This window comes from Scatophagus argus, chromosome 17 (genome assembly GCF_020382885.2).
Source record: "Scatophagus argus isolate fScaArg1 chromosome 17, fScaArg1.pri, whole genome shotgun sequence".
Classification (NCBI taxonomy): domain Eukaryota; kingdom Metazoa; phylum Chordata; class Actinopteri; family Scatophagidae; genus Scatophagus; species Scatophagus argus.
In genome coordinates this window covers 819,476-836,203 of record NC_058509.1, presented here as the reverse complement: position 1 = coordinate 836,203, position 16,728 = coordinate 819,476, and the positions used below count along the sequence as shown (strand labels likewise).

The 16,728-nt window shown below is 45.7% G+C and overlaps 1 protein-coding gene across 3 annotated transcripts in view; it reads left to right on the top strand.

Annotated features, from left to right (window-relative positions):
- Positions 1–6,680: 6,680 nt before the first annotated feature.
- Positions 6,681–16,728, top strand: part of LOC124074745 (glutamate receptor ionotropic, kainate 5-like) — a 46,101-nt gene continuing 36,053 nt past the window's right edge. Inside the window, exons 1-3 of one of the 3 annotated variants that reach the window (XM_046417975.1) lie at positions 6,681–6,752; positions 6,856–7,014; positions 15,913–16,077. In XM_046417975.1, the coding sequence (XP_046273931.1) occupies positions 6,906–7,014; positions 15,913–16,077 (274 nt within the window). In that variant the 5' untranslated portion in view covers positions 6,681–6,752; positions 6,856–6,905. The remainder of the gene's footprint in view (positions 6,753–6,855; positions 7,015–15,912; positions 16,078–16,728) is intronic. The other 2 variants (XM_046417974.1, XM_046417973.1) reach the window with 2 other exon arrangements.

Genomic DNA, 16,728 nt, shown 5'->3' with positions numbered 1-16,728 from the left:
AAATCCATCCACACCTCCTCTCTGCTCTCCCTCTCTAATTGACACTAAGCTCACCTTCTCTCTTGCACATTTCTCTTTCGTCCATCCTCCTCCTGTTCCTCCTCCGTTATTGCTGACAGCAGAGTTTCTTGTTTTCACTGCTTTTAGCCCCGGAGGTCCAACTCTCCCGGGTGCAGAGGAGACCCGGGGGTCAATCTGTCACCTTCACACTGCTGCAGCTGCCCTCCACTCATCCCCTTCATCCATCTCTTCTTCTGTCCCGCTGTCCTCGTGTCTTTTTCCTTCAGTCTTTGTGTTTTTCTCCAGACTGTTTCATCCGGAGGAATGGAAGGAAAGGTTTTACAAATATAAAAGCCGTGAGTTGTCTAAGTCACCACTGCACTCTTTTATGAAGATATTTAGTGTGATCTGTTCTGTGACCACCATCTTTATACATTCTCACATTCTCTGTCCTTCATCCGTCTCTCCATCTTTTCATCACCCATCCATCATGACTATCAGGTATGTGTTTCTCCCTCACACTGCACTTCTGCTGCCTGGCAATCCTTCATACCGACACCCTCCGACACCTCTGGCACATAATTTACACGACCTGGGTGCCATTTCTGTGTGCGGTTCTTTACCCTCTGAGGACCCTGACGTGGTCATGGTATACGGGGACGTTACAGATGAAGGCTGCTCAGTCCACGTCCTGTAGTGTTAGTGTTTCGATCTCGGCACTGAGACGGACGTCAGCAGGTTGATGTCACCTGACGTTTTAAGTGATTCAGAATGTTTTCAGTGTCTCCTCGGTGTGTTTTCTCACGGTGAGGACGGCAGATTGTTGGACGTGATGCTGGACAGTTCAGTGTGATGTGCACAAAGTTATGAAATGCTGCAAACAAATGTGAAACCGGCATTTTTCTCCTGCTGAGCTGAAACGATATTTCAAGATTTAATATTTTACTGTCTTCTACTTGCAAATAAATTTAGGTTCTTGATGACATGACGTTCAATTCAATTAAATTCAGTTCAATTCAGTTTTATTCATATAGCACTATGCTCTTCATCGTTGATGTTATTTTAGTGCTTCCAATCCACAGCTGTTGTAAACTCAACACTTCCTCCATCTTTGCCCACTGTCTTTATTAATTCATGCCATGCTCATTTCTCTAATCACAACTAATTCTACAACAAATAAGTTGTTGAAGGACACTAACTATCTTGTACAGATTGGTAATTATGTGACAAAAAGCATAAATCATAAAGCCTCCCCTGTTTTATGGTCTGCAAATGGGAGCATAATTTGCAAAATGAACATCAGATGTTCTCAGATGAGCTCAGAAATCAACTGAGAAGTCGGCTCATTTTCTCATATGCTCACATACAATCAGCCTCTTTTATGAAACCAGTGGAGTCGCCCCCTGCTGGATGTTAGAAAGGCTGCAGGTATAAGGCACTTCTGTATTAAGCTCCATCCATATTTTATGCAGTCCATATTTTGAAGTTTTTCTGAGATTTGTAAGTGGATGTTTGGACGTTAATGGTAGAAGGAAAGATGAAGCTGAATGAAGAACGGTAGAAGGTGGTGAACATCTCACAAAAATCTTTCCGTCTCTCTGTCGATTCCTCCCGCTGCTGTTTCTAAATTATGTGATGAGTAATGTGCAGTGAAACTCTTCAGGTTGTCGATAAAGACAGATTCCTCCTCCTGCTTTTGTTCTGCTGCAGAACAATGAGCTCCAGATAACGTTTTGTGTTTTCTGCAGGAAAAAGATCACCCAGCGGGAGACTGAACTCTTTATTGTTCTTCTCCCCATCAACCCCATCTGTTTTTTAATTTTTTCTTTCTCTGCCGCACCTCCTTTCTCTTCAGTATTCTGTCTGTTTCATCATACGCCCTCACATTTGTAGCAGCTGTGCGGACGTCGATAAAAGTCAGCCAATGAGGACTCAGATCAGAAGACATTAGCACACACACGCTCTGTGTTTAGTCTTGTTTTATTCATAAGTGTGAATGAACTGTGAACATATGGAGGTATGGTGAAGTACTTTTATGCAAATGTGAGTGTAAATGACTAATTACATGCGTTCGTTGTAGTCTGGTTCACAGTTCAGCACTGAATTATTTCTGGAAGTTGAATAAACGCGCTGGAGATATTTAAACAAATCCTGTACATAATGACTGGAGCTGTGCAGCAGGAAGCTCAGTGCAGAATTCAACAAAGGTTTTGCAAAATGTCAAAACTTAAGATGTGGAATTAGAATTTATATGCATTATAATATGATTCGAGTTAGACAAAGCCTTCATCACAAACGCATCCAGGTGTCACAAGCCACAGAAACAAGTGGTTTGTCAGGATTCCCACCCTGAGTGTCACTTCGGAGGAAAACGGCCGCCATGTTTATGTGTGTGTTATGTGTTCAGTAGCCCTCCATGAAATTTAATGACACCAAACCCTCATAAGCTGAGCTGTGTTTCTGAGCCTGCAGCAGACCAAGAAACCATCTTGTATCTGAGCCTGGTTTCCACCCAGTTTCAGTTATGGCCTGTGTGCACTTCATGTTCTCACAGGAAGTGATGTCATGATGCAGCAGAACTCGGTGGACTCATCTGCAATACCAATACCAGTCATTTATTTTGTGCTCGAGCTACACGTGAGTCACTTGAAGGTGGTTGGGGTGAAAAGATCACAAAGTTCAGCTTCAGCAGGAATCCTCTCATCGGGTTTTGTTGTTCACTGTTGGATAGCAGCAGAAGGAATAAAGTTTCATTGAGACTTAGTGGAAGTGCTGAGAAGCTCGTGTTGTGAGTGCAGGTGTTATTTCAAAATTCTTTCTGTGGTGGTAGAAGGCATCTTTGAACGCTTTTGTTTTACCTACCTGCACTTTTCTCGTCTCGGCGTTAACAGATTGTGCTGCTCTGAATACTTTGCAGTTCCTGTGTCTTCTTCTACCCTCTCTTTTCTACTCTTGGAAGAACTGTGCTCAGTATTATAAAAGTTGTATGCTGTGATCAAAGTTCCTAAAAAGGAATAAATTAAAAACACGTTCAGATGAACTTTAGAGCAGACTTTGAGCTCTTGTTGAAATCCATTCAAACATTAGAACAAGTCTTCCTTTGCTGTGTGGAATCTGTCCCTTCACTGTCGCTCTCGTGCTGTTTCCTGTCGCTAACTGTGCCGCAGGGCGCCGTTCTTTACTGTATTTTCTCTGAAGCAGACCGACGTTATGAGCAGGAATCGGACCCTCCTCCCTTCACTTCCAGCTGCCTCCCTGCTGTTTTCGGAGGCAGGAATGTGTCGCGTGTCAGCCGCTAAATGAGGGGATTACCATGTCATTATAGTGGTTTGAGTCAGCAACACTGTGCGCTTCATGATGCTGCCGCTGCAAAACAAAATCTCCTTATCCCCTGGAGGGAGAGAAAGCTAATATCCTATATTTAGGTGAGCATTAAGGGCCATTACCCGACAGACAAAGTGCTTCATCCGGAGAGCTCCTCTTTTGTTAGGCTGGAGCCTCCCTTTCCTCTTTTATTGCATCTGACAAGAGGCTGTGAGATATCATCCCTCACATCAGAAGAGCTCACAGCCAGCTCTGATGTTTCCACCTTTTGTCTGAATGAGAGGAGCTCACAGCAGGTCCGGCACGAAGCAGCAGAGTCAAATCTACGGTATAACCTTTAAAAGTCTGCTGCGGTGGCGAGGCTGCAGACGAGGGGGAGGGATGGTTTGTGTTTAGTGCTGAAGAATGAATTCAGGTTGACCAAAGTGGCTTCAGTTCAGTTTAAACTGCAGAAGATCCATTTGTCTCCAAAGTCTCTCAAGCAGTTCTTCTTCTGGGATTTCTGTTGACTGGAGGCAAATGTAAGGTCGGGCTGTGGGGGTGGAGCAGGTGGAGGTCACTGTTTTCATCATTCAACCATTTTACCACCTTGTCCCACAACCTCGCAGCGGTGTCTCGGTCTGCCAGTCTGAACAAAGCCCAGGGTTCAGGTTCCTGTTCATACTGACAACAGGAGTGAACACAAGGTGCTACAGACTGACAGGTAACTGACTCCCAGATTGAACACTTTCATTATCATCAGCTCTCCTTTTTTGTTACATGTCAGTAAAATTCCTTCATCTTTTCTGTTGACTTGATCAGATGTATTAAATAAAACCCTGTGATATTACTAAAGCATGTATGACAGGCGGCCTGCTTTGTTATTGTGATTCTGCTCCAACAAACACAACTCAGACGTGAATATTGTCTCATCTGTCCTCGGGAATATTTGTTTGGTCTGCAGTTGCCGCCTCTCAGAGCCTCGCCGTCTTCACTTGTAAAGCCGATGAAGCGGGAACTTTAAAGCCTCCTGCTCTGCTGCGCTTGTTGTAAGTCGTCGCGAATGAGTGTCAGCTAAATGCCTCCAATGTAAAATGAGATGGGACTGAAGGCAGTTAATAGAGTTGAGGCTGTGATTAGCCTCGAAGCTGCTGCAGTGAACTGCGGGGTCCCGCCGGCTCTGTTTGCTCGCTGACATGATAGCACTTCCTGCAGGAAAGACCCTAATTAATTGTTATCATCGTTTGTTTATTTGTGCCTGCAGCCATTCCTCATTTCCTGTCTCGGCTCACCGTCACGTCTCTTTAGGCCTAATTTTCTGTCACTCGCGTTGTTGCTGTTGTCTTATTCTTTCTTTTGAAATTTGTGCTGCCCTGCCTGTTCCTCTCTTCCTGTCCCTCTGTCTTCTGTTTTTCAGTCTTTATCCCCTTGTCTGTCCTCATCTCTTCATGTCTTGCTTTGCACCTCACAGTCTCTGTTGCTTCTTTCTTTCGTTTGTAGTCATTTTGCAGCCGTGATTGTTGCAAAAAGCTTCTCAAAATGTTGATAATTTTCAATTGCAGGTTAGCCAGTTTGCTAGCGGGCTAAGACAGAATTTAGATTTGAGAAAAGTGAATGAAAAATAGAAATGGAACACTGCCTGCTTAATTGCCCCCCTCCCCCGGGACTGAAACCCCTCCTCTCCTGGTAGTTCTAAGTTCCTGTAACCTAAAAGCCAACACTCCCCGGTGCTCGGAGCTCCCACGACCAGCCAATCAGACAGCGAGCTGCATGGCTTACTGACCTAATTAACGGCAGCTGCAGTTAGCAGCATTTAGCAGTTATTCTGCACCCTGTTTGTTTAGATGAATCATCTCTAAGGCTTCTCAGATTCCATCAGCCAAACGCCACATGAAGTTCTGTCTTCTGTCCACGCACACGAGGTACATGTGGCCCTCAGGTTACAGTTTGTGACTCTATGGCTCCAACCATAAAAAGTTTTTGGAATGACAAAACATGTAGCTTTGAAACACCCGTCATCACGACAGTTTATTATCAGTATTTATTAGAAACTACCAGTCATGCAGCTTAAAATACAGACATTGTCGCCATCCGTTTGACTTCCTTTTGCCTTTCACTCCTCAACTCTTTCTGTGCGTCTCGTTCTGTGGCGTCGAGCTCGTCACAATCAGCTCAAAGCCAATTTAAATTCCATTTGGGAATCTCATTTAAATTCATGTGGGACGGCTCATCGGCGGGGCAGCGATAAACATTTAGCGCAGGGCGGGTTCAACAAATGAAGAGCGTGTTGTTGGGGGCGGCGGAGGGACTGTTGGAGGAAACGACCACGCTGAGATGAAAAGATGAAGCAGTTTCATGATGGGATTGAACAGTGGTTGATGTTTGTCGAGGCTCGCTGTGTTGTTGTTCTGAGAATGTTAATGCATAACACACACACACACACACACACACACACATCTGCTAATGAAAAAATCTTGCTTCATTCGCTCTAATCTACTTTGAAGAGTTGGACTCGTTTCGTCACGCTCGCTCGCTCAGCCAGTTTAAACCTCTCTTTCTCTCTCTCTCTCTCAGCAACATGTGATGGTCTCTTGATTTCTCACAGACACTTTTGTCCTCCAACATTTATCCCTTTTTTCCCTCCGTCTTTCTCCTTCCCTTGGCATTGATTTTTTCTCCTTTCTCGTCTCCGTGTCTCTTTCACATCTTCTTGGTCTTCTCCGTTTGCCTTCCCTTCCCTCTGATCTCCTCAGGCTTATCTCTGTCTGTTGTTTTTGTCAAGATCTGCGTCCACGCTGAAACTGGACAGAAAAACTGTTAAGTCCCCTTGTCTTGGTCCTCTTTTGGTCAGCAAAGAGCTGAAGTGTTGATGACAGCCAGCATGTGGGACAGTCTGGTTACTCTGCACAGTCACAGTCCTGCTCTGATGACGTCCAGCTCATTTCATTGTTCTCATCGACACATTTTTTTAATCCAGGTTTTGTCTTTGTCACACTCGTGTTTCTCGGTGTGTGCAGTGAAGTGGGTGTCTGGGACTCGTACTCCTGTTCACCTTTGGGTGAACCAGGTCTGTTGTGATGTCTTAACAGCTGCAGGAAAACTAACCGGCATATATGCTTGGTCTCTAACACTAAACAATAGTTTTTCAGTATCATTCTAACTCTAATATGGAAACATAAATCTGTTTTACTCCCCGTCATTGATTACAAATCAGACCAGACCCTGGGTGCCACCTTTTTATACTTGACAGTTTTTGACTTTTCGTTTCTACGTATTTCAGTTGGAGAAGCTCAGGCCTCCGTTGTGCTTTAGCTTGGCATTATCTTCCTTAGGAGTAATGAATCCTCCTGTCCTCTGGGTGGACGTATGGTGACATGAGAAACAACTACAAGCAGAGCAGTTTCTTTGTCTGGATGATTGTTTACAGGCTGGGGAAAACAGATCAACATGTGAGACACTGGTTCAGTTCTGTCATTCAAATCAAGACATCTGTGGCAGATGTGTGATGTACTGTGATTTGTCGAAGGTGTAACGAGTCCTCCTGTCCTGCAGGTGGCGGTACAGGTAGCCAGCAGACCATTCTCCATGAGGAGCAGTGGAAGATGCCGGCTCTGCCAGCACTGCTGCTGTCGATTTATGTCGTCGTCCTGCTGCTGACCATGGCACTGCTCTCCTTCAGCCAGACCAACACCCTGTCTGCCCTCCGGATGGGTGAGTACCGTCACCATGACGCCACTTTGATTCCCACACTGTCTGTGTTTCTGCATCAACTCGTCTCCACTTTCTCCCGCTGTTCAAAACTGAAGCCAAAATATCCCTGATACGAGCGCTGCCATCTTGCTCTGGTGATGTCATTTGGAGCCAGAGTCTGTGCAGTAGTGATCGGGAGCTGGAGCGGCGGTATCGAGTTCCCGGCACTCAGCTGACAGCCATGATGTTTCAGCTCCTCCTTCAGCTAAATAAACTAAACTAACTAAACTTCAGCAACTAAAACCAAAGTGGTCAGAAAAATGAACACTTGAACAATCAGCATGATGAGAACAATGACAGAAACCATTTTTGGGAAACATTTATTTGATGCTTGGGTTTTTAGTTTGGCTCCCATCTGCTAACATGGAGGGGGAGGAGCTTATGAGCTGTACTGCAGATTATACCATAGTACTCCAGATCTAGAAAGTCACTTGTCCTGTGGAATACAAAGACGTGTGTCTGAATGGATGCTCATTTATGCACACTGCTGCTCCACATGACTCCTACATGACGTTAGGATGAGGAGTTAGCTGGAAGACCTTCCTCCAAGCTCCTGGTACATGCTCACATGGTACACAGCATTTACCCACAATCCTACTGTCTGTGTACATAAAAACACACTGTGTGGTCGTCCACTTCTCTCTCACCTGTTCGAATGAGTAACAGCTAAAAACACACACTCGTCCTCTGCTTCACCTCTATTTTTAAACGGTCCTCATTACTCCTCCTCCATCGTTCTCCTCTTGTGTTTCCTCCTCGTTGTGTTTCTCCTCTCACCACCCACTGCTGTCTGTGTTTGCCATCTTGATTCCTCTCACACTACCTCTTTGCTTTGTTTGCCGTTTTACGAGCCCCTCAAGGCTTCCCTTTGTCTCCGCCGCTCACTCGCTCAGCGTTTCCACTTCTTCTTCGCTCTCCACATTGTTTCCATCCCAGGCTGGGCATTTGTAGGTGCAAATAAACTCATCAGAAACTGGACCAGGAAGCGTCTCTTTGACTGCCCTTCATGGTTCCTGGCGAGGTCTGAGCGCCGCTCTGCTATCGTCGCCTCTCACTTCCTGTCCTCCTTAATTCCAATGAAAGCAGAAACTTAACAGTGGAAGTAAGAGTTCAGGTCTGTCTGACTTTTCTCTCTTGGACCCTGATGGCCCTGAGTTCAGATCCCTGCAGCTTTCATCCTGAAGGGCCAAGCCACACGCTGCCATGGCAACCAGGTTTTGGTCTGACCACGTGTAATGGCTCTTTCATTAGTATCAGCTGACTGAAAATACCAGAAGAAGAAGCCGATCCTGATCCAGCGTTTGAGGCAGGATCAGATGTGTTTCTGATGCTTGTGTCAGTAACACAATGTTTATGTGAAGGCTGTAGAGGACAGCAAACAAACACCCACACTACACTATATATAAACACTGTTTGAAGAAATTATGAAATGAGTAGAATACTTAAGTCTGTCACTACAAATGCCAAGAAAGAAAGATCACATTTACAGCGAGTCACCTGATAAAAACAACAAGACCGTCATCTATGGCTTAACTTTAGTATTAAGTTTAGTTTTTATCCTTTACAGTTTATCAGCAAAGGGTGAGAGATTTTCTGTAGTTGTTCATTTACTTTCAGGTGAGGTTTTTCTGGAGGCAGTTTTGTCTGTACATTTAATTAAGGTTGAAATAGGCTGAATGAGGGCGGCACGGTGGTGCAGTGGTTAGCCCTGTCACCTCATAGCAAGAGGGTTCCAGGTTCGAATCCCGGTCTGGGCCCTTCTATGTGGAGTTTGCATGTTCTCCCTGTGCCTGCGTGGGTTTTCTCCGGGTTCTCCGGCTTCCTCCCACAACACCAAAAACATGCACATTAGGTTAATTGGCTGCTCTACACTGCCCCCTAGGTGTGAGTGTGAGAGTGTGTGGTTGTCTGTCTTTGTGTGTTGGCCCTGCGATTGGCTGGCGACCAGTCCAGGGTGAACCCCGCCTCTCGCCCGTAGTCAGCTGGGATAGGCTCCAGCTCCCCCGCGACCCTGACGGATAAGCGGTATAGAAAATGGATGGATGGATAGGCTGAATGAACAGAACTCAGTAGCTCAAGTAGTCATGTGACGTAAGCAGGAACGTGAAGGGGAAAAAGCGTTGCTGCTTTGGAGTTGTTGAGAGAAATTGCGAGTCCACAGGCAAACTGCATGTGCTTAAATTCAGCCAGAAAGCCTTTTCGACTGCGTTCAGGTGTGTGAATATTTCCTTTTAGCTCCGTTTCTCTCTTCAGGTGGTGGAAAATCGGCTTTAGTTCCACTCCAACACACTCAGCTATCACCAAATTTTCAAGGCTCGCAATTCAGTAGCAGAGAAATAAAAAGCAGAGTGTGGACGTGCTTGTTGTTGTCATTCAAAGACTCCGCTTGAACAGTTTGTCCTGCACCGGATACCGTAGGGCACAATCATCAGCACTCATTCACACCTGGTCTTCATTCCACATGGACATGACAACATCCACACTCAAAGACACGGAGTCTTCACGTCAAAAGGCTCGAGTCCACATGCAGTCGAGTCTAAAGTCATCCAACCTGAGACTGTGATCCAGAGAGCCAAGCAGGGACCTGAAGAGGACTGAGAAAACCAGAAACTCACAGCAGTCAGTTTGTTCCTGTGAGGTTTTCCTTGTCCTCCTGGCTGAACGAGGGACTACAATCATTTTGCTATTCATGAGGATGCGCAGCTTCTAAGTGTCTTCATTTATTATCTTCAAAGTAATAAACAGGTTTGTAAGGAACTAACGTTTATCTTTGAATGAGTTTATGCATTTTTTTTGGTTTTCCAAGTACAAGTGAGCCAATAGGATGCTCTCTTTTCAGCATCTCTTTTGCTTAAAGCCAGCCAGACGGAGCAAATCTGTGTGTGAGTCACATTTACAAGAACAACATGAGGCCAATCATGTTTCAGCTCCTCGTCTTGTCCGAAGACGCAGTTAAAACCAACACTTCACACGAGGAACAATCAAGTCCCGAACAGGAGTGACTCAGCTCCAGTCATCAGTCACATACGTTTAACGAGCAGAGTCTTCGCTGCCACGCTGAGAAACGACCCAGATCAGATCAGGAACGAGGACTGCAATTAGACCGAGCCGCCGCAGCAGCTCGCAGGTCAAACGCCAATCAGGAAATGTTTATCTGTTTCTCTTTGGCAATCTGATCGAATTCAGTGTGTGCGTATGAAGCTGAAGCCAGGAAGTTGTTAGCCTAGCTTAGCATGAGGAAAGTTTCTTTGAGTTGCATTATGGGTAATGTAGGCACCGAGTTTGGCAAGGAAGAGCAAATGTTTGGAATAAAAAGGTCATCTTCCATCTTGTTTGACTTCCTGAGTCCCTGGAACTCAGAGGTGAGGGGAGAGGAGGCAGGAAGGAGGGGAGGAGGATGCGAGGAGGCAGGATGGAGGAGGGCAGGGTGGGGGAGGATGAAGATTCGAGGGGAGATAAAGAGTCTTCTTCAGGAGCCTAAGCAGTGTCCAAACACTATCTCTGTTTACACACTATCTGTTTCTGTGGCTCACTGCAACCATACACAGACACACTCACACACACACACACACACAGACACACACACACACAGAGACTCTCTCTCTCTCACACACACACACACACACAGTCATTCATGTTCATATTCATGTCCCCATGGGGACTTGCATTTTGTCCCCATAAGGCAGGTGAGTCCCCACGTGTAGCTGTGGAAACAGGTGTTTGTCCCCATGAGATCAGAAAAGCACACACACACACACACACACACACACTCAGTGGGTCAAACACTTGAACTCTGTGGTCTCTTGGTTTATCTGCCACGTGAGAAGCTCTGAGCGGCCATCTTTGTGATCAGTGTTATCGCAGGAGTCTCGAGTCATTTTGCAGCTGATGCTGCTGGTGTCGTGTTGCATTCGCTTCCACTCGGCTCAGATGCCGAGGCGAGCGCTCGCAGCTTCCCGCGCTGTTTCCTGTGTGTTGCCTCTGAATTACCTCCTGATGGCCCTGATTACCAACTCCGAGCTGTAAAACAAGCTCCGTTCAAATTCAGTACCAAGTTCTGCTGCTTCCGCTTGGCTCTTCACCCTGGTGGTGAGACTCCCTGGTTCCTCCTGCCCGCCGGTGAAGAAGCGTCATCTTGTATTCATGTGCTGAAGTGGTTGTAGGAGCTGCTGTGCCTTTTGATTCTGGACTTAACCTGAGACACGATGATAAAACTCCTTTTATCAAGGCAGCTGGAGCTGTGCAGACTTTATTTCACTCCCGGGGGTGGCATACATGGCTAACAGGCTTTCTTGTCACTTCCCACCTCTGAGCTTCATGCGCTTGACATTCTCTGATATGAGTGTGGAAGTCTGGACTCTGGGGGCAGCAGGTGGGTCCATAGATTCAACCAGACAAGACAAAGCGGAGAGTTAAAACAAGAAGTCGCCCATCGGCCTGAGGCTGGAATCCCAGCGCCGCAATCCTCCGGTGGTTTGTGTGCTTTCACAGGCGAACAAGACTCCTCTGCACACAAGTGTGTCCATGTTTCTGATGGACGTGTTGGTCCTCAGAAAGTCTGGTTCACATGGAGAGGCCACTTTCTGAGTTCCAGTCCTGTAGAGGTTTTAGGCTCACTTCAAATCTGGGCATTCATGTTCCCCACAGGACAAAATTATCTAGTGATGTCATCAGGTTAAAAATATGACTTATTGGTCAAATATTCGGGTTAGCATGCTAACATGGCCAAGTGAAGGTGAAAGTGATGAGACGTTTTAACGTTATCAGCAACTTCAAACTGCTGATTGTGCAGTTTTTTGTTTTAAAATCAAACTGCAGTTTCGGTTTCGAGTGCAGATATAATACATATTTTCTTCCCAAACAGTTAAACCATTCATATCCATATTGTATCAGTGGCAAACCCTGCAGTTGTAGTTTGAGAGTCGTTTAGCGGAGATATTTTGTTAGCGTGAAGCTGCAGGCCGTGTTTGTTAAAAGCTTTTCTCCAACACAGGATTTGTTTACTTCTCATTTCTCTGGTGGCTTGTGTCTCTCTGCCTCCATCCGAGTGTTTTCTGCACTTCCCATGACTGTTTTCATCATGTCGTTCTGCTTATTTCTGTTTGCTGTGCACGTCCTGTAATGCTTCTGGCCTTTGACATCGAGTCAGCGGCTTTTACACGCCCACAGGTTGGACAGCAGGGAACGTGAAACTGATGTTCAGTTCGGCTTTTTCCCCCAAAACGAGACACTTTTCAGCCTTCGCTTATAAAATGATTTATGCTGCAGATTGGAAAAATGTATTTCAAGCTAATTTTTAAAGGATGAATGTTAGAGCCGACCTGTGGTGACAAACTACCTTTTACACACTGGCTCCTCTGTACTTCAGAGATATTTATTGATGAACTTCAGCTAATGAATCCTTCAGAATGACTGAGGGCCCAGGCTGAAATAATTCATGGAGGTTTTCAGCAGCAGCTGCAGAACACTGATGCCGCTGAATCGTTAAAATCCTTCACTACAATATTTATGCACTTGATTTGTAATCCTGTCAGAGGATGAAGTATTGGCACGTTGACAAAGATTAATTTCAGGTTCTCTTGATTTCCAGCACAATAAGACATTACATCAGTGCAGAGGGTGGACACAATCACGTGAACAGCTGGGCAATGTAGCGCAACCCTCAAAGGCGGGCTCTGTTGCACCTGTAGCCACACCCACCACTGATGTCACCTGTGCATCACTGTAGCACAGTGGGACACTGGAGGTCAGGAAAAAAACAGATTTTTTTGTGAGGTATTTGCTTGAAAACAAACACGTTTGAGTGCAGCAGTAAGACTCGTGCAGCTGACAGCATCCTGTGGCCTCTTTACAGAAAAATATCCTAACTGCTTTCAGTTTTAAGTTTCAAAGACAGATTTAATCCTGTCTTCCTAAACTCTCTTGGCTGTGTCCCCTCTCAGACCTCATAAAATCCTAACTAGAACAGTGAACCCTGGCTTGGCCAGCTTGTTATAATGGACAAGTAAAGACGGGCATCCAAGTTTAGCCTTGACAAGTCAGCAGAAGACAGGACATAAATGCACTAATACCTGGTCAGGGAAATTAAAAGCTAACAGGCTAACATCAGTGTTAGCTTCTCTAACAGTTTGAGAAGCCTTTCAGTCAGTGTTCATGTTGTTTCCCGTCTTCACTGTTCTCAAAATACATCTTTCAGTTATGATGATTCTGTTACAGCTAAATTCCTATCCTGAGATAAGATAGGCTTTCAGGAAGTTTCTCTGATGAGGCTCTAAAACACAGAAAAGCAGCCATAGTTCTCAGGAGACACTGTGGGTGCATCGTGAAGGTCTCAGGTGCAGGTCCTCAGGTGTCTTTTAAACTCTCTGCATCTTGTGCTTTGGTCCTCTTTGTAGTTTTATTCCTGACGAGGACTGCCACACCCTGAGAGCTCAGCGAGCGTCACTTAACTGAGACCATCTGGTTCTCTTTGTGTTTTCCTAAACTGCAAATACCCTCAACAGTCTTTTGAGGAAGGACACGATGAATCGCCTCCTAGTTCGCCCCGGGAGGCGTTAATTATTTAAGAAACACAAATCAAATCCAGAGCAAACCCTGGCAGCAGCAGCGGCAGACTTTCTGCTTGTTACCGAGTCTCAGCAGCATACTCACTCTGATTTTCAGTCGTGTTGTTCAGTGTTTTAGCTCTGCGGTGTTGCCTTCACTGTCCACTGAAACAGAGAAATGGGGAAGAATAACTTACAGGGTAAAATTACAGGCTCTTAATCAAGCCTGACATTGTGGCTTTCTCCTTCGTCCTCTGTGATTAAACAAGAGAAGAGATGCTTTTCTCCTCTGGCGCTCAGGTCAGGTTTCAGCAGCAGACATCATTCACCTCCTCATGTTAAAGTGTGCTCTTTGTCTGGATGCACTTTCCATATGACCAACGACCTGACTGTTCTCTCCTGCGTCTCCATCTGCTGTTTGTGTGCATTCTTTGAATTCCGCCCGCTAAGAGACGCTCGCATTTTTAAGCAAAGCACGTGAGCCAGCGGGGCGTCGGCGACAAAAATAAAGATGGCAGGTGTTTCTGTGCAGCCACCAGGTTTCTTTACTTTACTAGTAGGAGGAAATAGAAGATGATGACGGGTTGTTTTTTATTTGCTGCAGCTGCTTTGAGCATCACCAGACAGAGATGTTCTAACTCACACTCTGCACAGGTTGTATCTCACCTGGCTGAGAGACAATCACGACTGTCCTACTTCCACCTGCAGTAGGACGCAGTTGGCGTCTGGATTACTAAAATTTGGATGAAACCTTTCTGTATTCGCACTTGGTGTTTACTCCTGAGCCCTGCTGTGTTTTCAGGATGAAGAAGAAACACTTTAAAGAGACACGACACTCGTCCAGAAACCTCTGTTGGACGCCCTCAGATCCTCCTTTACTCGAGTAAAAGCAGCAGTACAACAGTGTGAAAATGAGTGTGAGTATGAGTTTTCAGTAAGAGTGTAACAGCTGCCATCAGCGCAGGACAAAGGTGTGAGCTTATTCATTCATTGAGTCTCTAATGGCGACATGATAGCAGGTAGAAATGGTGTCAGTGTTTTCTGTGTGAAAGGCTTACGAATCAGAACATGCACAGAATGTGGGAGCTAACATTTCCACCAGTGCTTAGAATTCAGACGGGTTCACTTACCTCCCAAAAACTGCATCCTAAAAAGTTTTCTTTTGTCCACGAATACCATCAGAGCAATGAAACTGTTGTGGATGCATGTTAGTATGGAAGTGAGAACCAATGGCATCTGAGAAGCCCGTCACCGTGAGGAGGCGGAGTGTATGAATAGCCCATTGGCTGTCAAAGTTTTGTAGCTGTAGAAAACGTTAATGCAGCAAAGGGTGTCAAGTGGGTTCAATGAGAAGTTTCCTGTTGGCCCTGAAATAACCATGGGAAAATGGCTGATAGGAGAACTGGAATACCTTAGAAGACAAAGAGAGAAGGGCTGCATTCTGCAGGGTTTGGTTTGTGTTCAAACACTGAAAAACTTTATCCTCACAGAGTTAAAAATATGTTCATGCATGTAGAGGGAAAACAAACAGACGTACTTTAAGCTACATAACTCTGAACTGTACAGCAGCAGAAATGCTCTGTTCACACCCGCTGACACCTGAAAGCTGTTGGGTTGGACTGCAGCAGCTGGGCTTCAGGGACTCGTTCAGGACCCCTCAGTGGTCGGGTCAGTGGCCCTTCACTTATTCAGCTCACCTGCTCCTTTCCTCACCGCTGTCACCACTGAGTTTTGGTCTAACTGCTCCAAATGGAAAGCGTCATGAGATAACTTTTGTTGTGATGTGGTGCTACACAAATAAATTGAATCGAATCACCGAGAGCTGGACATGATGGTCTTCCTCCCCTGCAATGAGCAATGTGCCATTTCCTCTGTCTTTGGGTCTAGTTTTATTATACAGCGAGCATTACGACCCATATTTACTTCTCTTTACTATTGGTCATCAAAGTTACGACTGCATAGGGTCATCATTGACTTAATTTAACTTGTGTAACGTACGTAATTTATGACACGTACATAACTTGCACCCATAATGGGACACACACAGCTCACAAGCTTCTTTAAACCCTGACCTAAATCCTCCCAAACCGCGACCGTTTCACAGTAACCAAGCGTTATTTCCTGTGCGCCTGTCGCCGGTACGCCCTGACGGTCGTACGCGTTGTGTTGTTTATGTGTACGAGGACGTGTTGGGTCATGGCCTCGATAAGGACCTAACACATTCTGAGGGTCTAAAGTAAGCTTGAGCTCCATCTGACGTCTGCCAGATCAGAACTTGTTCCACATCTTCATTTCTCAACCTTTCCCTCTCCAGCAGCCATTTTGGACGATCAGTCAGTGTGTGGTCGTGGTGAGCGTCTGGCGCTGGCCCTGGCGAGGGAGAACATCAACAGTCTGATGGAGGGCTCCTCCCAGGCGAGGGTGGAGGTGGACGTCTACGAGCTGCAGAACGACTCCCAGTACACCACCACCGACACCAGTAAGTAGGACTTTGGTTGGAACTAAAAGTCATTTTTGACGTAGTTTAACTTCATGTAACCAAAGTGTTTGTTTTAACCCTAACCGACCCTAACGAAATCCAGCCTAAGCCTAAACATTAACCGAATGATGACGAAGGTCTGGTACTCCCGCTGTCGCGTCCTCAGACAGTCGACCTGCTCTGTCGTTTCCGTTCCAAGACGTGGTCGTCCAGTAGAAACACAACCAGACACGTGGCAGCCACTCCTTATTGATGATTTGCTTGTTGCCCCCCGAACTGATCGCCTCCTCTTCCACCACCTTCAAAAACACAGCAGCAACCAGAACGTCACTGCAGTTATGAAGATGAGGAGGACGATGATGAAGCAAGTAGAAGAAAACAGCAACATGGGAAGGTGACAGTCAGCCACTGAATGTTTTAACAAAGAGACAGTAAAAATGTCCACGTGTCTCTGCTGTAAACGTCCTGCAGATTAACTTCACCCACCAAGAACTGTGGCCCCTGAGTGATTGATTGATTGACAGGGATCCACCCTCCCCTTATGGTCATTGATTATAATCAGATTCAACCTCCTTACAGGAATCAGATGATTAACTTGGGTTCAAAGCTTAAATCTCTGAGTTGATCTGACTCAAAGATCTGATCTGTAGA